We start from the raw sequence: 21,277 nt of genomic DNA on the forward strand, positions 1-21,277 counted from the left end.
TGCATAGGTTCCAAGATATAAGTAAAAAAACTCAGACAAAATAGGAATTTTTGCAATTTTGAAAATGTTCCGGACCTCGCCCAGATCTAGGCATCTACACTTTTATTATGTGAGTTGTACTGAAGGTAATCCAGAAAAAATTTGCTTGCCCCCTCTCACATCCACCTCAAAACAGATCCCCCTTGGTCTAAATAAACTGTATTCGTAAGTACAAATACTGTAACATATTTAGAATCCGTATTCTTCCATCACGAATATATTTCATATTCATAAACTTTTTTTGTGAATACTAAATTACTGTATTCGTTATTCACATTTTTATGGATTACTGAATAATGTATTTAATAATAATACCGGATTACTCTTTGCCCAACTTTAACTGTATCGGTAACATAAAACTCTGGCAAAGATCAGCAGGATTTATGTCAGTGTCAGTGATTTATGTCATTTAGTCATACAGTGTGTCACGATTTGTACAAACTTATGTTCGCCTGCTAACAGAATCCTCAAAATAGGAAAATATAGGTCGTAGAACGTTTTGTTTTCAAGGAAATACTAAAATTAAAAAAAACATATTACATTTATTTAATTATCTCTTAATATGTTTGACCTAGATTGATGAAACTTGGAGTGATGACTTCACTAATGATGAGCAAAAGTTTATTGAGTTGATATACGTGAGACGATGGTTGATACAGTGTGTTAAATTTCGGTTGGTGTTTCGAAAAAAAAATATAATATTGATTTTTATTTCAAAACTGTATGTCAAAGACGATGAATTCTACGACTTATGTTTACGTGGATTTTTTCTGTTATTTTGAGATATTCTGTCGCCAAATAAAATGAGGTATGAGCAACTCAGGACACTATGTATAATACAATCTTAAATATTTTTTCAGAAACGTCTAGTTCGTAGTAAATAGTACCAAATAAGCATGGTGGGAAGTTGTGAATGGTCTTAAATAATAATAAAAGTAAATCACGTACCAAGATCGCTAGTTTTAACCACCTTGGCAACATCACAGTTGGGCTTGAACCGCACTTCTGGCGAAGACACGGGATTCAAAGACGTCTGGGATCTCCTTAGTCGTTCCCCTTGCTTCACTTGCCTTACTGTGCGACCCGTTGCCATTACATGACGACATTCTTCCTAACTCTCCCCTTAGATGATAATGTTTCGATAATTTAACGATCGGTAACTCCGCTGCCTAGTTGGCAAACGGGAATCGTGTCTTTTATTTTCTATATGACTGGTAAATTCTTATTTATACTTTGCATTGCTGCCTGGTTAGTGGAAAGGTGCAATTGAGTTTCTCTGTATGAAGTATACGCCAGATGAAAGTTATATTAATAAATTGTTTATATTACGTTGTTAACTTCAGGTGTTTCTCCCACTTTGGCGTTAGATGGCAATCATCAAAACAGGGATATGAACTGGCTGTCTGCGGGTCAACATGTTTATGCGCTTATGAGAGCGGTACGAGAAAAATTTATGAATTAAGAAACATTTAAAGCGAAACTCGTAGAATGTATAATATATACATTTAATTTATTTACTCATACCTAAATATATACGTACGGGGTATAACAGTGACATTGCTACAGAACAGCGATCATGTACGAGCTTTTGAAAGACGATTGTTCTAACATTGCTTTAGATTTTCGGAATTTTACTTGTGAGTTGTACGAAAAAAGTGCAAGCGACAATAATCTAGGTTGGATATCTGTAAAATTCTTTCCGATGTCACTTCAAACCTTTTAAACCCCTTGCGATTTCGACCTCAGGCAATTTTTGATGGTTAAATTTTACTTATTGTCTGAAGTTACTTATTTGTGTCATAATTTTAATTTTTTTCTTTCTCTTTGTTTGAGCATTTTGAAACCCGTGAACAAATTAATGAAATCAATCTGCTTTTATTTTCACAACTGGAAATGACTTCTGAATTATTTAGAAGCTGGAGTTGGTAGGAAATCAACTCAAATTATTTTCTGAACCTAGATCCTTGATAACTACAAATATTAAAATAAGAAGTATTTGTAACAAAAGAATAAACATCCTATAATGTTATTAATTACGGAAAAACGTAAACAAAAAAGTTTTACCTGTTACAACTAATTACGAAAAATATTCTGTTCTCTCGATACGGAAACAATTTTATTGGCATGTTGTCTTTCAGTGTGGAATTTTTCGTTAGCCAAAACTGATTTAACAAAAATAACTCTTGACTGATTCTGTTGGTACAAGGGTTTATTTCATTAGTTTTTTTATATATAAGGGCAAAATGTCCAAATAAATAGTGAAAACAGAATTATACAGGGTGATTCACTAATGATGACCAAAAATTGAGGTGTCATTTTTGGTCACCATTTGTGAATCATCCTGTATATAAAGTAAATAAATAACCACTATGAGAGAGATAAAAATGTAGGCCATTTTTATTGTTTTTTTTTATTGTAACACTAGTCGCTCATTAAAATTTGCCGCAATGTCATTTGTTACACCCTCCAGGTATATTTTTTTGTTTGAATAAATATCTGGTTTTTTGAGTTTATGCTCAAATTTTTAACGAAACTGAGAAATCCATATACAAGGTGTTCTCTTTAAGGATCAATAACCCCTGTAACTTTTCTATTATTGACTGATTTTAACGAACTTTTTCGCAAATATGTTATTTTTGTTGTGGGGTAACAATGTGTGCCACATAAATAAAAACATTTTTTTTTTCTCTCTATTTCTTCGTATTTCTGTAAATAGATCATGTGTAATTTGAGGAACACTTTCGTAATTTGTTGCAATGATATTTTTTAGACATTATTTAAGAAATACAAAAATCAGTTAATTTGTGTTTCAAATTATCCCGAACAAGAATTCGTTGGAATTTTTTAAATAAAAAAGGCTTAGTAGTTCTGCTTTACATATAAAAATGGTTGCAGTTGGTCATGGCTTTGTATGAATTGTAAAATGATACTACTAATGCACTTTTACAAAATCTCTTTCATAAAAATAAAATGATGGTTAGTCCTCAATAAAACACCCTGTGTATAAAATTCTTTAATCTACTCTTATAATTTTTCAATTTAATTTTTACTAATATCTAAATATTGTCATTCCTTAAATAATATTTATATTAAAGTTGAAAAAAAAAATATAATAAAATTCAGTCAAATTTGAGAAATCCTTTCAAACACATCAAAGCTAGCTCACCCTCTATCAGATATTCAATATTTCAGGAAAAAAAAGTATTAACTATATAATTATAGGAATTTTTTATGACAGTAATAGAATTACCAGTTAACAAAATGCTGAACACCTACTTTGGAAAGTTTGCTAAAATTGGATGTGGATATAATAATGATTTTATTGGCACGCCATATTCGGGACAAAAGTGACTAGTGAAAAAAAAAGGTGACAATTTATGTTACACTTGAGCTGGCGAAATGTTTACTTTTGTTTTTATGTTTAGTGTCAATAAAATTCGGGATCCTTTCTTACTTACGAAATCCTAGTTTCGTTTCAAGCAAAGTTCAAAAAACCCGAGTGCCAGCAAAATACATACCCCGAATAAAATACCTATTAAATTAATTCGCTATGCTTATTATATCCGAAGAATTACACTGTTAATTTAATGGGTACGCTCCAGTAAATCCATTGTAAGTAAAAGTTAACAAAAACGGCCGCAGAACTGTAAGTCGGTGCCGCACTGTATTTTTAATAAAAAAAAAGACGGTCCGAGGTTTTTCAACTGAACCACATCACCACCGGAATTTTTACAGCACCAGATGTCACAACATAATTCACTAACGCAAAATACAACAATAGTAGAACTTTCACGCGTGACGCAACTCAAAATTTGAAACTATTGTTGTGTGTTCACACGCATAATGGTAATCTTCTTGGGAGAGCCGTGGGTGTAGTTTTAAACTTGGCGCTGTTGGCACTACCGAATTGGATGTGTTGCTTACAAATAGAGGACTAAATTGCCGGGCAATTGTTTGGTTACGCGGTACGACTCCTTTTGGTGGGGATTTACAGATCTTAGATATTATTATCATAACTACGGGAAGTAGCTGCGTAAGTGGTGCGAGAAAAGATACGGTCCGTGAATTGTTCGTTTAATTTATGTTGTTTCATTAAGGTGAAGCAAGCAGCGTTACCGGCCGTCTGCCGTTTCTAAAGACCCGGTGAGAAACGATCGTTCTTTAACGCGACGAGCAAAAATGGAGTAATACGCTTATGGCGCGAATCACATGTATCTCTAGTGAATGACAAATCTGCACCGAGGGACGAATTCGTTCGGGAGAAATAAAATTTATTACAGCCATTTAAGCCATTTTTTGTTTGCTGTTAAAAATGAAATTGAAAGAATTACAAAATACAGGGTGATTCACAAATGATGACCTCGTATTCTTTGGTGAATTTCAAGGGGAGTCTTTCCTATAAAGTTTTTATCTAGGACGCTTCGTTAAAAAGATACAGGGTGTTAAACTTCAAAAAATATTTTTAATTTTTTTAAATAATTAAAAAACTAGTAAGTGAAATAATTTCAAATGGGGGACATGTATTTATGTAAACATTGTTTAAAATCTGAGGGCTTTTCATAAAATTTACATGCTGCAGTGGCGGAGATACAGGGTATCGGTGGCATATTTTACTCAATAAAATAGTACGCCACTGCTTTACGGTAACAACCATGATATTTTCTGATTCGTCTTTCAATTCTCTACAAATTACTACTCTCTTATGTTTTTCGAAAAAAGCCTGATTTTCGAGTAAAACTTAAAAAACGAACTGAGGACACACTTCGATATTCGAATAAGTATAATGCTTTTTAAAATTACGTAGTGGGCTGCGATAGCAACTTTGACATTCTGAGCTGTTAGAAGAAAGAATAAATAATGTTTTTCATCAGATTCGAGCAACAATAAATTTCGAACAAATTACATTTTCGTTACTAAAAAGATTGTGTTCGTTGAAATGGAGGTATTTTCGAGCATTTACTCAAATAAAATTATTAAAATCATGACTAATGTTATTAATTTCTTTATTCGAATAAATAATCCAATGATTAGTGCTTGTCATGTCATTTAAGTAAAAGTTTTCAGTTGGTTTTTTAAGTTTTACTCAAAAATCAGGCTTTTTTTGAAAAACATAAAAGAGTAGAAATTTGTAGAAAATTGAAAGACGAATTCGAAAATATTGTTGTTACCATAAAGCAGTGGCGTACTATTTTATTTAGAAAAATATGCCACCGGTACTCTGTATCTTCGCCAATCGAGCATGTAAATTTTAGAAAAAATCCTCAGATTTTGGACAATGTTTACATAAATATATGTGCTCAATTTCAAATATATCTCTTACCAGTTTTTAAATTTAAAAAAAAAATAAAAATATTTTTTAAATTTAACACCCCGTATCTTTTTAACGAAGCGTTTTACAGGAAAGACTCCCCTTAAAATTCACCAAAGAATACAAGGTTTAATTTTTGGTCACCCTGTATAACTAACATAAAAAAAAAAATACAAAAAATTTGTTTGTAAATAATTATTTCATTTTGTAAAACATTTGTTTTGAAAATAAACAAAAAAATATTAATTTTTACAGTTTTTTTTAAATAAACATAGGTACTAAAAATAATGTGCAATAATAACTTTCTGATATTTAAAAAAAACTAAAGCTTCCTACTAGTTCAGAGCAAGCAAGATTTTTCCTTAAGTGTGTATTACTGTTATTTATTTCACTATAAATTTAAAAATTAGATTAATTATAGCCGGTATATAGTTTCTACCAACTGATATGAGTCACAATAATGTGCACGATATACCATTTTGAATAAATCAGAAGGAGTTAACAACCCACCGAGTCCGCTCAATTTTTTTGCTGTCATTTCGAGAGAAAAAATCGAAAATTTACAGCTACGTGCTATTTATAATTGGGTATATATCAAATATGTCAATTGTTGTGTCTTGTGAGTCAAAAGTATAAAAAGTTCCACGTTAAGCTTTTGTCAGTTTATAACAAATGTTTATATAGATGTCTGTTTAAAAATTCTTACACTTAAACGATGAAAATAAACGCTCTAAAGAAAAAATTGTGTTCACTACTACCAATTTTATCAAGATGTATTTATGGTTAAGTCCAAAAAAGTCACCCTGTATAACAATATACCAGCTCGATATCAGCTTTCAATTATTTTAAAGTGTTTTTCATACACTGCATTTATTATATTATTACAATTTATCCTTGCATAGAGTTGAAAAGACTAAACTTTTTTTTTGTTAGTTTATAGTTTATGAGTAAAAATGTTCTTGTTAAAAAAAATTCGCTTGTGTTACAATGTACAAAAAAGTAGTTTTTATGAACTTACATGTATATGTTGCCTTAAACAGCACACAAATAACCAATACTATTCCAGCATTCAATATGTACAGAGTGATCGCAGATTGTTTTAATAGTAGTTTATAATATTGTCGACTATAAAATATTTTTAATTTAAAATTTTGGCTCGTGGGGTAACGATCCTGTATTAAAAAGTAATTTGTAGTAACATATTTTTGTTTCTGAAAAGTTAAATAGGACTTATCAGAAACTAACAAATTTTTTCCTTATGTGGTAAAAATTTTAATGATATAAATAGATGTAGATAAAATAACAGATGAATGAAAATAATTTTCTCACAACGGTTGTAAATTATATACAACTAGGGCCACCTAGCTACCAATAGGTAGTACTAACTTTAGTTATATAAGCTACGCTATCATTATTCAAGGACGTTAATATTGGTCGTTAATTGCTTTCATTTCCATAGTAGTTTATTTAGCTTTTTTAGATTTTTAAGTAATTAATTAATATTGTTAACTATTAATTAGTAACTATTAATAGTTGTTTATAAAATTTGCACATACTTGCTTTGGTTGCAAAATTATTTATGTCTACGTATATATTAGTTCGCATAAAAAATCTAAGGCCTGTAAATTAACACTTTTCTTTAGTATCGTCAACTTATCTCTATTTCTCAGATTTATTTTTCAGATTCAGGTCTAGATATTTTGATATTTTGGCATTTAAAATCACGTATTTAACTGTCAAAATATCTTATTTTTCCCATAATCCCATAGTTTCAGTGTGTTCATTTAAAATTATTCTCTAAATAAAGTTAAAATTTATATATTTCTAATGCGCTATTAACATAACAAGGATAATTGAATTAACTCGTTGTCTAATTCGACTTTCAAAAAATAATAGGTAAATCCTTTTCTTATAGACAATAATTATTTCTGATATTTTTTTTAATACATTTGACGCTATTCCTGGTAGAATTAATAGTGGTATATTTAGCTTAATGCTTTAATGCCTATCAACAAATTGTTAAACATCATTCACAAGATTTAACCGCATAACACTGGCGCCTTCGGCATTTTTTTGAATAATTTATAAAGTGTATGATGCTTGTTGAATTTGTAACTAAAGCGGCATAAATTATATATACACATTAGAGCATTATACATTATGCAACATTCTATACACCACTTCTATTTCTTCACTGATAACAAAGAAAATGTTTAAACATTAAAGAAGCACCTAATTTCTCATTTATTGGGAAATAGATAAATGTACTGAAATTAAGTTGCTGTTGACAGTATACAAATTAATAAAAACAACTTTCAATAGATAGCATTTGATGTCACTGGATGTAAACGTGTGTTAATTTACATATTTCACAAAGTTAGTCATTCCAGTTTGTCATAAAAAAATTAATTAGATAAAAAAATACTTTCGCTTCTTTCTCTCATAAAAAACTACAGTTTTGCTGCAAATTAACATTGTCTAGAATGTACCGTGAAGCACGTAAGGAATTTAATTATGATTAAGTTTTACAATTAACAAATGCAATGAAATACACATGAATTATTTTCAAAACATGTCCTTTCTTCTTAAATGTATGTGGTTTTGGGCAGTAGCTTAATATTTTTTATTTTGAAAAGGTACCTGGATATAATAATAGGGAGTCATTGGAGCTGTAAAAGAATTGGTGCGAGTGAATCGCGAGAGTGAGTGCGAGTTTCACTCAATATTGGGCATTTTGATAATTTTACTCATGTGTGACGTCCAAATAATTCCTCGCCCAGTAATCAACATATTATGAAAATATTTGATCTACATTTCATCGCAGATGAATACATGAGTAACAAACAAGTAGTTGGGTGGTACAAGATAATTGATTAAACCCAGTTACTAATTAATCAATCTATCAGTTACTGTTAAGTGTTTCTAGCTTCCAAGTCGTTCTAACATGGTACCCACCTATGCATAGAAACTGGAACAAGAAGAAGAATAAGTACAAAAAGCAGAACTACACTGACATTGATAACCGTTCAAAATATTTTGCTTTTAATACTGCGTACTGCTCAACACATACTTTGTAAATAATTAACGTGAGTGAATATATTAAATATATTGTGTGAAACTAAGTGAAAATCATTCAGTGAGTGAAATTATTGATTTTCTGTGGCACATATCTTTTATTAGTTTTTTTTTGTGCTGTTAAATATAAATAAATCAAACGAACAGGAAATATTCCATTTTTCAAAGAACTAATAGCTTTTAATATGGATGTGTCGCTAAATATGTGCGTATAATATAAATTAATTGGAATTCTGATTTCAGCTAAGCAAATTAGTTATATTTCCATCCGGGAGAGAATTTAAATGGTAATACGCCTAGCAAACCTTAGCGTGAGGGTCGGTAATTATTAAAGCTTTTAGATTTTAGAACCTTTTACTTCATTACGTGAGGCAAATTTGTACCCAATACGAATTTTAACAAGTAAAAAGTTTCGATTTTCCTCTCTGGTGAAAAAAAATCTGGTTTTGAATATAAATATTGGAAATGAAAATAAAAATTGCCGCACTTTCTAAACTGTAGAAGAGACGAAAGACGATATAACTGCGGAATAATAAATCTGAATTTGCGGACAAAGGTTTTCTTACAACCGAGTGATTTCAGCCATCTTTGGTAGTCATTTTCTAAAGTACCTGCTAGCTTCACGCTATGTCGATTGTTTTACTTCGCTGGGCATCTTTTTCCTTCTATTGTATAGTCTGATATAAAGAACAAGTATTTGATAAAGTAACTAAAGATTTTTTTAGTGCTACTTATTTCACCGCTAGTTTTCCTACTTGTTCCAGTACACATTATTAGAACCAGAATAGAGTTTTACCATATACTACTGCTAATTAAGAGTGGGTGGTACTGTATAGCAATAATTTTACCACTCAGGGTCATGCACTGTATTTGGTACCAAATTTATTTCGATCTATGTTATGTTCTGTAGGAGTACAATGATCTCATAACAGACTATAATAATCACTGCCAAAATTTCACAAAGAATTAGATCGGCAGCGTTATATGAATTTCAAATAAAAGTTCAATTAAAAATAGGCGCAAAAATGCTTCCACGGGTTACAGTCTCTTGAAAGTGTGATTCTAAGGGTTTTTTATTCGATATCTTCGAAATTTGTAGGAATAAATAAATAAAATTGTAGAAATCTATTAACTGTCTTATTCTCAACAAGATTGGTAGACAGTTATTTTAAAATTTGATTTGGAAATAGTTCAAAACTGATGGCGTGGGGGTAAAAAGTACCCCAACTTTATTGTGAATAGTTTTTTCAAGTTTTACTTTTACTTTTTTATTTAACAAAAAGTTATATGAGTTACCTAGGTTGGAGAAACTTGGATTTATCTAACTAATCTATACTTTACGTATATGTCGATCAATACCGAAGATAAAGGAAGTCACAGCCATTGAGAACTTTTATATATCAGTAGAAAAAATAAAAACAGCCTTTTTGTATTGTATGTTTTGACATATTTCAAAGTGCACAATTTTTGATACTATATTTTTTAGTGTCATTAAATTTCGCATCAAATAAATTGGCATTGCTAACTAGCACATTGTAACGAACTAAAAACAGTTTTCTTTGAGGACGTTTCAGTTTTATGAATGGCTATCAACTTTTTTGCTCGTTCAGCAGTTTTACGGCAAGGGAGTGGTGTATTTAGATCTTAATTTAGAGGAAATTTGTTGAACGTAATGATCACTAAAACACTTGTATATAAATTGCCTAAACAACGTTTTGCCTAGTTATTCTATTTCCTTCGTGAGATACTATACGACTAGCCATTATCATTTGCCATGGGTGGCGTTAACACCGGTTCCATAGGGGGGGAGGGTCAAAATAAAAATATCAAAATGCTAAGCCTTTAAATTCCCTGAGGGAATCGTACATGAAAAACCAGGGACCGATTGGAAACACCACGCTGACATTACACATACATTGTAAAAAAAAATAGTGAAATTTCACTCACATCGCACTCAATAATGTGTCACTGTATTAAGTGAAATTTTCAATCTGTTGATATGAGTACAATAGCAGTTTTATGAGTGAAGTTATTAACTCAGAATTAACAAATTTTTCTCAAATCTAAGATTCTGTTACTCTCCAGTGAGTAACTTTTTACTTTATTGTGAACATATAAAAACAATTAAGAGTTAAATTATCTCAAATATGATTCAAGTTTAATTATTACCAAGTTAATATTCAGTCAAACTTGATCAAAGTGAAATGAATTATCTTAAGTCCGTATCTAATATTGTGCCTCTAGCCTACTATTACCAAACTTCTAAAGGGGAGGGTTGGGACGAGGTACATGCCCCTCCTTGCCCCCCGAAACGGCGCCCACGCCTGTAACCACTCACACGTTACGACTACTACCGCTGTTACACGCCGTTTTATGAACCGCAGTAAAGAAAGTAGATACTTCATTCTTACTTGACATTGTGTGAAAACATTCATCTACTTCAGGTAAATTATTTTGCGTCTGTTCTGTAAGTAATGTAGATTTGATCCTCCCTATATCAAATCAACATTAACATGTCATTGTGGCGGCAGACACGTGATTTATGGATTTCATTATGAGAATAACGTACTATGACTCGGTACAAGAGGGAATAACCTTGCTCGGCAGTTGTCTGTTTCCTGACTCAACGCATAGAGGTCGCCAGTGGTACTGTAAAGAGAAATGTTAGGTGGAGTGGTTTAAATATAGCCGTATTTCTCAAGGCGCACCAAGTTAGACGGAATTAGTTGTCCACGAGGAAGCAATAGACGTATCTATACAGAACAGAAAATAAATAAATTGGTCTTCAATGGCTTTATTTTTTAGTCCAATTAAATAGGCCTTTTAATTGCAATTTTGGTCAACTTGCCTGAATTTTTAATATAAGTCACTTTGAGGTATATAATAACAATAAGTTATAGTAATTTTTTTCAACCCCCGGCCAGGGGTGAAGAAAAATAAAATAAAGGAGTTTTTTAAGATAACTCAAAAGAGATAAGAGCTACAAAAGAAAGGTTCTTATAAAAGTTGTAGACCATAAAATTATACAAAAAAATGGTCGATTGACTTTTTCTTGTACTGTTAAAATTAACAGAGTTATTGTGGCTAGAAGTTAAGGGATGATTTCAGAAATTTAAGTCATAACAAGCAGAAAAATGAATGAATTTTATATTTTTTTTTTCAATCTACTTAAAAAAATGTAAACATTCTTTTCAGAGAAATACTTAGATATATTTTTTAATTTTTCATAAAAAAGTTATAACAATTTCAATTTTTTAATCGTTAATTTTTATGATTTAGCACTACAACAATTTTTTTCTATGCCATTCCACTGATTATTTAAAATAATGAAAAGTTGCTTTCGAAATTTTGTTTTACGATAAAGATAAAAAATCACGTTCGTTTTGGGAAATTGTTATCTTTTTTATTAAAAATTAAAAAATATATCTATTTCTCTGAAAAGATAGATTACATTTTTTAGAGTAGATTGAAAAAAATATATATAAAATTCATTAACTTTTCTGCTTCTTATTATTTTTTAAATTTCTGAAATCATCCCTTAATTTCTAGTCTCCCTAACTCTATTAATTTTAATAGCACTAGAAAAAGTCGATGTACCATTTTTATGTAGAATTTTATGCTCTACAATTTTTATAAGAAACCTTTTTTTGTAGCTCTTACCCCTTTTGAGTTAACTAACTTATATAAAAAATTCAGGCAAGTTGACCAAAATTGCGATTTAAAGGCTCAATTAATTGGACTATTTTATGAAGTTTATTATTTTATTTTATATTATTCCGTTTTAGTTTGACAGGTTGTTTGAAATAATCCATTCTAAATCTGTAATTTCGACACTTTTTAGAGAACTGACGGAATGTCAAAATATTTTCTAGAACAAAATACCTTCTAACTCTTCCAAATAATTTGGTCATTTAAAACTATTTATATCATACGCAGAATTTTATGACAAGTTCAAAAATGAAGGTTCATATATTACTCGGTACATTTGAATAATTTAATGATACAATATTTATTAATGATGCAATATTTATTATTTAACTAACTTTTATCCAAAAAAAAATTTTGTATCTCGAATAATAAGCGAGCTATCGTACTTTGTTACACTAGTGGACCACCCTGATTATTTTAAATTGAGTTTAATTAAATACATTAATTGGCAAGAGCATCATATTGACCTTTAACAAAATTTTATTGATATATGATTTGGTAAAAAATTGCGAGGTGTGCCAAATAAAACATGACCCCGTTGTGTTAAAGCTTTAAAGGAAAGTTGTCAACAATAATTTAAATCCTCGGATTTCTCTCATTTATTATTTGCCCGAGCGAGGGCAGTCGCAATTTTTTATTTATGTCTCAGCTAAAAATTAATATATCACTTTTAATGGGAGACATCCCGGGAGAAAAACTCCGGTTTCATTTCGTTAGGCTTCCATTAAACAGGAGATGCGGCGATTAGACGCTTTTAGTTCTAACGCGATCAGTTTTTGGATTAAATGTTTGACGCCGCCATTTGCTCGCGAAAATAACTGAGATTTTTCCTTTTTCGTGGTTAACTGCTCTTTGTAAGAGGATGTGAAATTAATTTAAAAAAAAAATACATAGACCAGGGTTCTCTTAGGTATCACACTGATATTTTTAATTATTTGAATATGTAGAAATATTAACAAGGGGATTAAAAAATATATTTCTTCTGTCAGTATCTATGGAAATATTTTATATATTTTTATACTAATTATAAATAAATATATTAATAATAATTTTACAAAATAATCAATCCTTTAATCAATATGCAAAATCCATAATTATATAAAAAGTATGAAAATATTGATTTTTTTGGGGTCTGAGGGGGTTAAATTAATTTTGATAGGTTGAAATAAATTTGACAACTTTTTTTTATTGAGAACTATTATCTAAAATATTTTAAATAAAAAAGATGCAAAATTTTTGTGGGTAGGGGATGGTTTAAAGGGTAGAAATAATCCAGAAATAATTTTTTCGTCGAGCTACCCCAAATTAAAAAAAAAAGAAGGTTCGACGTAACATGGAAGCTGAGATATTATAAATTTGACATTGTCAGTTTTTTTCTGGTTGAGGGGAAGATCCCTCCACCACCAGGCGGAGGACCTTTAGGGCTACTGCCGCGTACCCTTACTTTGACGGGCTCTGGATTGATCAATTATGGGCAAATTCAATTAAAATTAACAGGTCATAAAGTTTAAACCTTCATTTACAAAATGTTAACATTTCAGATCTTAATGCTCTGTGATTTAAAAAAAAAATGCTAACTCCGGACCTATTGCCCCCGGAATAGTAATTTGAAAATGGTCCTTTTTTGCAAAAATGGGATAAATAAATGGAATTTTGCAAAAACTATTTGACCGATCGAGCCCATCTTTTGCACATCTCTTAAGGATATAAAAACTCACATTTTGGGAAAATTTGGTAAGATTTTATTAATTATTTAAAAAGTTATACAATTAAAGAAAAAGCACTGTTTCCGTTTAATTTTGCAATAAATTTTTTGTTTATAAAGCAATTTTAACTTACAAAGTCTCATTTTAAAGATGAGTTTCTCTAGGTCAAATCGTCTGTTGAACATTTTTTGCTAAGATTAATAGTTTTTTTACAATAACGCGTAGAACGAAAAATGACGAATTTTTGACCTATTTGTTGAAACAAACACCATTGTCTTATAAAAAGCATTAAAAACATCGATTTTCATTTTAAATCCAGGAATGACGATACAAAAACTACTAATAAAATAAGGTTTGATACCGTGCTAAATGTCAAAAATGACTTATTACCGAAAATAATAAAGTATACAATAAAATTTATGCCTCGACTCGCTCTTTCTTCTCCTATACTAAACTGAAAAAACGGTATCTACAATTTATAGAAACAAAAGCAGATATAAATTATGTATCTAGATTTATAGTGCTGCTAACAATAAAACGGTTCTATTAAGTTATTATTATGTTATACCTGAGGCGAAAATCTGTTCTTTTCGGTGAATAAATAACGGTTTTATGAATGCGAGTAACGACTGACTCCGATCATTAGACAATGAAGTTGGAATTATTATCTCGCTCGTACTTAGAGCTGCTTACACGCAACCATATATTACGTGTACCGTAATAATGAAATGGTATAATGCACTGATTTCATGTGCTCTATCCATCCGATACCATTCACTGCTGTAATCATTACCGGCTTGATACAAAAATACTGTTATGGCATGTGATAATTAACTTCGCAGTTTACTATCAGCGATAATTTAATAACGAATTGCGTCTATATTAATTATCTTTAATTAAGATATTATCGATAAATATTTATGAAACAAACGTTGTTATTACAAATTAGTGATTTATTAGTGTATAATCACTATTTTCTCGCTCGCAACACCATTGTATAGTACGATTTTGCAATATTTGCGAAATATATTTTTTTGTTTACAGTCAATTAGAATGAAACTTTGAGTTCTAAAGCTTCTGCACAATTGGTCTAAAATTTCTCATAGTTTTTTTTTCTTATTAAGTAAAAAGTTTTAGAGACACATATTTTAATTCTGCACCCATTTTTTCTATTTATGCATACAAAAGGATCATATAAAATACAAAAAATACAAAAGGACAAAGAGGGACCATGTCACTTGTTTTTGATTATTTTGCTTATGTAAAATTATATTAATAAACAAAAATATAATGAAATTTATACAGGGTGTTTCGGAAAGACATCCCGTAAATTCAGGGGGTGATAGTACGGCAAAAAATAAGATTTTTTTGTCTTATGAACTATATGTTTATCTCCTCTTGTTTTCGAGATACAGAGCGACAAAATAAAATAAATTATTTAAATAGAATTTTTACGAAAATTTCCAAACGGTGCAAAATATTTTTATGAAATAGAACTTCCTAATGTGGACAGTTTTCGAGAAAAAAGGCTTTTAATTGAACTCTTACAATATTACGGTGAAGAAAATAAGTGACTTTTTTCATAGTAGGCTTATGTCAAAACTTATTGATAGATGTCTCATAAACAACGCATACATTCTTAGTAATATTTTAAACTCTAATTAACCTTATATCAAAATTTTAGTGATTGTTAGTTACTGTAGTTAGTAATGACTAATTACAGTCACAGTTCATACCCCCTGAATTTACGGGAGGTCTTTCTGAAACACCCTGTATAAAAATACAGTGTGGAAAACCGAAGGAAAATAAAATTATTATGCTGTCAGTTTGTAGCTTAATCTTCATGCAGATTGTGTGGCAACAATTCCAGGAACTTAAAAAAAATCGATGTATCTCTGTTCTATGAAGGTTAGAAGTGGTATGTAAAATTAATAACAAAAGTTCTTCTAAAATTTCATTATTAATTATCACTGATCTAATTCTATAGATTAAATGGATTACATTTTGTCAATGTCCACAGTTTTCAGACTGTTTAATAATTTATTATGATATACCATTAATCATATAAATAATTTATTGAGATTAAGAAATACTGTAAGAGATTTTTCTTATTAGAGTTCAAATTAATAACAATCATTTGTAGAAGTGCTGTGACTGCTTTTTCAATACTGCAATTTTTTTAAGTCAAATTGGTATTGAGAAATAATGTTATTTTTATCTAGATAACTAATGAAACGTGTCTTTAAATAATTAATGATTGATATTGATCTATAAATTGGTTATTTGAGCTCTTTAGACTTAGGTATACACAGGAGTAACATCATTCGGGAGTTCTATAAATATTAAATTTATTAAATACTGCAATGATTGGTAAGATGCAAAAGAATATTTTTTATAGTTTTAGCACTTACTCTTTCTGGAAGAAATTGTATCTTTGATAGATTAAATTAAAAATTATATAGAGAAAGTATTAAATAGAGCATAAAACTCGTAATCTCGGATGGTGTATTCGAGCCCCACGATAGGCGCCACAAATTTATTGCGTTCATTTTTAATCCGAAAATGTTACTTTAGTTGAGACAACAGAATACAGTGAATATAAAACGTGTTAGAATGTTTTCAATTTTGCTATAGGTACTTTTATAAATTTTTGCACAATTTACGTATCTTTTAAAGAGTGACAAAAACAGATATAACAATCCAGAGCAACTGAAATATTTCAACGCGAGGATAACAAGCACTTCGTTTCATTCAATAAAACATATTCTTGCATGTTGACAATTGTAGCTTTGTTAGGTACACATACGTATATGTTAAACGATCATCTGCACAATGTTATCAAAAGGGTGTGTGAGTGTAACAAGCAGTAACAACTACTTTGAATGGCGTAAAATGTTTCCCCGCAGTCCACACGACAGATTCTGTGCTAAAACGAGATGTATGTACTTTACGTTGCGAACCAGGAAATTCAAGTACTTTGTAGGATTTGGAGGATGCTCATTAACTTTCACATGTTCAATTAATTATTATTATTAATATAATAAGGATAATGTTAACTTATTTGTTGTATAAACAATATAATTACTACTTCTAGAAATATTAATAATAAATATGACTTCATTTACTACTATAGTAATTTATGAAACCTGAAAAGTTTATTTCTTCTTGTACAATAAATTAATTATAACTTCACTGTAATAATTTGTCATTTCCTATCACTGATATGGTCATTTTTTATGGTTCCACTTTTAAAATCTTTGTATTTCAATGTACAATGCTCCAAATGATATGCTTGTATTTGCTCTTGTGGATTTAAACGAGTCATAGGATACAGAGTTGGTAGGATTTGATGAGCCTCCTGATTGACAATTTCCAAGTGTAATAAATGACTTCGACATGCTCTGTCTGCCTGATTGGACACATCATCCTAATCCCCTATTGTGTGAACTAAGGTCATTGGTATCTTAAATATGTAATTAATTCTGGAACAAGCTACATTTGACACTGAACAAATTTTTCCTCATTCCGACAAAACACCCAGTCTTGTCAACTGAGAGAAAACAATAATTATCCTAACGGTTTCACAAGACGAAAATAAATAATAATTACTGGCAATTAGAGGGAACTGTCATATCAATTATAGATAAATTTATTCATACAAGGAGTAACGCAACTTTATGTTTAATACCAGGAAGTCTGTGGGGTGTTCATTATTCCCTATTATTTCAAGTATTCAAATATGTATTTCGTAATGTTAACATGTCCTGATTTAATATGTATGAGTGAAATGTAGATTTTGTCTGCTCACTCGTCTTTCTGTAAACAGATGTGATTTTCCTCAATATAAATATATACGACAAAAGGGAGAAACACATTATAACCCTCAGAATGATTGAATCCACGCAGAGAAATGTATTTTTTAATATTCAGGAAAAGAACTTAAAATATTGGACTGCTTTTATAGATGGAAATAAAAAATACTTATAAGTACAGGGTGTTCCTATGTTTTAGCCAAATGATTTGCAATGTTGAGGAATTTAGTCTCTAAATATGGAAGATGTAGTCTATCTGTTGTGTATTTTGAATTCTTGCCTAAAGATAAAACAGTGAATCATCAAGGCGTTTTACAAGGTTCACGTGACAATGCGCCCACACACTCGACTTTGTCAATTCCTCAGTCTTGTGCCAGAAATCATATTACTTTCCTCCCTCACCCTCCTTACTCGCCAGATTTGGCTCCGTGCGATCTTTTTCTTATATTCGAAATTAAAATTATTGTTAAAACCGTTTTCAGACTATTAGTCAAAGCAAATTCGTCACAGATTTTAAAGGCCGTACTAAAGTTCTGATATTTTCTGAACAGAAATCGTATTTGTACAGCCGCAGTAATTGAAAGGCAGAATAGAAATTAATTTTTATTTTGACCTTGAAAAATCACATGAGCAATAAATTATGAAGTCAGATATCATCTCATTAAAAGAAAGCTAACCCAGATTTTTAATAGGTAAGATAATGAATGTGAAATTTAAAACAAACAAACTGGTTTTCTCGATCACTGCATGATGGATGGATTATTGAAACAATAGAATGGATTGAAACATTTTTAAGAAAGTATGTTGCACTTCGCTTTGTACCTGGAAATTTAATAAATTTTGCTTCTTTTTCTATTAGTTATAACATAATTATTTCAGTCATATCTATACAAATTTAAATCATCATTTTGGTTCATTATTTATATTTCGGTTTTATTTATTATCAAACTGAAGCTATATATCATCGCAACAAAATTGAGAGATAATTTGTTTCTCTTAATTACCAGATCCACAGATATTTAAGACCACAAAAAAAATTAGTTGCCGGCTTCCAATAATTTATTGGGAATATATTAATTAGAGAATTATTCTCGTTTAACCGAATGGTTATTCAGTTCTGGTATTGGGATAAGGATTATATAACAGAAATGTGAATGAGACAGCGTAAAGGTAAATCCACCTACACCGTTAATCATATTACAGAACGTAAACATGTTGACATATTTCACGCCCTAAATGGCTGATAAACAGCAGAAGGAATAAAAGTTTTAAACGAAATTGATGATTTTCCCCAAGCGTTACATAATAATAGAAGTAGTTTAAGAATCTGGACATTGTTAATGCATACACATGCGTACGTGTGTAAAAAATTATAAATAATTGATTGCGCATACATACTTTATATTTACCTAAATATTCATAAGTAAAGAAAAACAAATAGAGATAATAAAGACGAAAAAGAAAGATACTTTAGATTTCTCGAACCGATGAAGAAATAAGATGAAGGCTGCAGGAAGATGTGCTAGTAGTTAGCATGTCATAAATTTACTTCTGTCTAATTAAAAATCAAAGAATAATGTATAAAGAAGATCAAAACCCAAAGAGAGTGAATGTGAAAGGAAAGGAAATTCTGTTAAAATTTAACTCATGACTGACCTTCCCACACAGGAAAAGATCTTAGAATAAGAATCTCTTTGAAATCTATTTTAACAACAGCAATTAATAAACGATTATAGTTGTTTTGTTTTAAACAAATAAAGGCAATTTATTCATTGAAACGCAGAAATGTAAATCTGTACTTTTGCAACTACATATGTAGGTGGTATGCATATTAGGTATATATACTCTAACCGTTTCCTTTGCATATCGCCTTGAATCGAAAGTCTGGCAAATTTATTTGAAAGACATACTGGACAACACCACATCATTAAGACGTGATTCTGTTTCCTTGTAGTATCGTTAGTTAGTGTAATGGTTAATTCATATATTTTTCTTTATATAGAACTAATATCCAGCTCTGTCACTGGCATATTATAGAGTAGAAATCGATACTGCTTTGCTCAACAGCCTCAATAGTCCACATTAACGGAGTCTCGCGTAAATACGCGACAAAGGAGCGACCGCGTGTGAAAGTCTTTATTTGTCTACAGGTAGCACCGTTAGAAACTCTCATATACAGGGTGTTCCTATTATAAAATCAAGGAGGGTATAATTAAATTTTTACATCTCTTTCTATTTAATTAAGTTATTCTGTCACCCAACCAGAAATATCTCACACCAAAAAAATACTACTTTCACTAGCAATTGTCCCATGGCAATCTTCTATGGGCAGAATCACTAAATAAACCAAAATATTGTTTGTGCAAACTGACAAAACTGTTATATGACATGTACAGAGTTAGTCACTATAATCTGACAACTTATTGTGAGTTTATTATTGAAATTACAAAAAAGTTTTTAGTACAAAAGTTTTAGCTTTTTTTATGAATGTGCCTATGGAGGAGGCACGCGGGACAAACAAATGACTTTGACAGAAGTTTATTTGTTATTTAGCTATTTCCGATAACAAACTCTTTCAACAAAGAAATAATGTTTAGTGAGAACGAAAAATTTGAAGTTATCCGTTTATTTTATGATAAAATAAAACTAATTTTAACAGAGTTTTAATACCTAATTAATAAAAAACAACTAAAACACAAATGGCCATTATTATTGATGCATAATATATATTTTTGAAAAGAGAACAATTTAACGAAGCTAAGCATGCACTGTTCCATTAAAAAAATTTTTTCTGTAATTTAGTGATTTGCATTATTCAATTGTTTTTTCTAGTACTGTGTTATAAAAATTCATAAGAAAAGCTAAAACTTTTATATTACAAATATACAGGGTTTGAAATCGCAACAAAAATAAATAAAATTTCCGATAACTTTGGTTTTCACCATTTTTTCCTGGATAGAAAAATTTTATATTAAAGCGTACTTATAATTACTATTATGTTATACAGTCAACTGACTTTTAATTTATTTAAAGTCTTTAGTAAAAAAAAAAATAAAATATGAATCACCCTATAGACATAATAGCATCCTATATTTGAAAGTAGACAGTTTCTTAAAATTTTTGGGTACTAAGCTAGTGAAATAGTCAATAATTACAACATGACGAAACCGAAAACATTTCTCTACCAACTCTGAATTAATCGAATTGCTCCAAATCAAGGAAAAACAACGTTTTTATTTCGTGTTTCGCATTTCAAATTCGTCCTTTTGTACCGTTTATCCATAACTCGCATTAAATCAGTTTCACCTTGCTTTTAATATGCGGTTAAGTGACATATTTCCTGGCAACTACCCGTACAAATAAGCAATTACAGATGTAAATAACACTCGAACGGATTTATTGAGAATTATGTCGACGATGCAATGCTGAAAGAGAATGGTAAGCGTACAATTTTCAAGATCTTATCTCGCTCGCGGTGAAAAAAAAGGCACTAGGGTCTTTAGACGCCATTTCCTCCGGAGGAATGTAGTATCATTGCAGTTCAAGTTCTACGAATTTTTACAGTCTCAGTGGCGGGTTCTTCTAGTCCAGCATAAGCATTAATCAACGCAAGTTGTAGCCTCACTTAA

The 21,277-nt window shown here is 30.3% G+C and overlaps 1 protein-coding gene across 10 annotated transcripts in view; it reads right to left on the bottom strand.

Annotated features, from left to right (window-relative positions):
• Positions 1 to 21,277, bottom strand: part of LOC108912850 — an 88,781-nt gene that overhangs the window by 33,985 nt on the left and 33,519 nt on the right. The window contains exons 1-2 of one of the 10 annotated variants that reach the window (XM_018718260.1): positions 3,615 to 3,946; positions 988 to 1,442 (exon numbers count right to left, since the gene is read on the bottom strand). The exons of 5 other annotated variants lie outside the window; for them this stretch is intronic. In XM_018718260.1, coding sequence (XP_018573776.1) covers positions 988 to 1,132 — 145 coding nt within the window. In that variant the 5' untranslated portion in view covers positions 1,133 to 1,442; positions 3,615 to 3,946. Of the gene's footprint in view, positions 1 to 987; positions 1,466 to 3,289; positions 3,947 to 21,277 lie in introns of those variants that run through there. 4 more of the 10 variants (XM_018718259.1, XM_018718255.1, XM_018718258.1 and 1 more) reach the window with 4 other exon arrangements.

The sequence above is a fragment of the Anoplophora glabripennis genome, unplaced genomic scaffold (genome assembly GCF_000390285.2).
Source record: "Anoplophora glabripennis isolate ALB-LARVAE unplaced genomic scaffold, Agla_2.0 scaffold321, whole genome shotgun sequence".
Lineage (NCBI taxonomy): Eukaryota > Metazoa > Arthropoda > Insecta > Coleoptera > Cerambycidae > Anoplophora > Anoplophora glabripennis.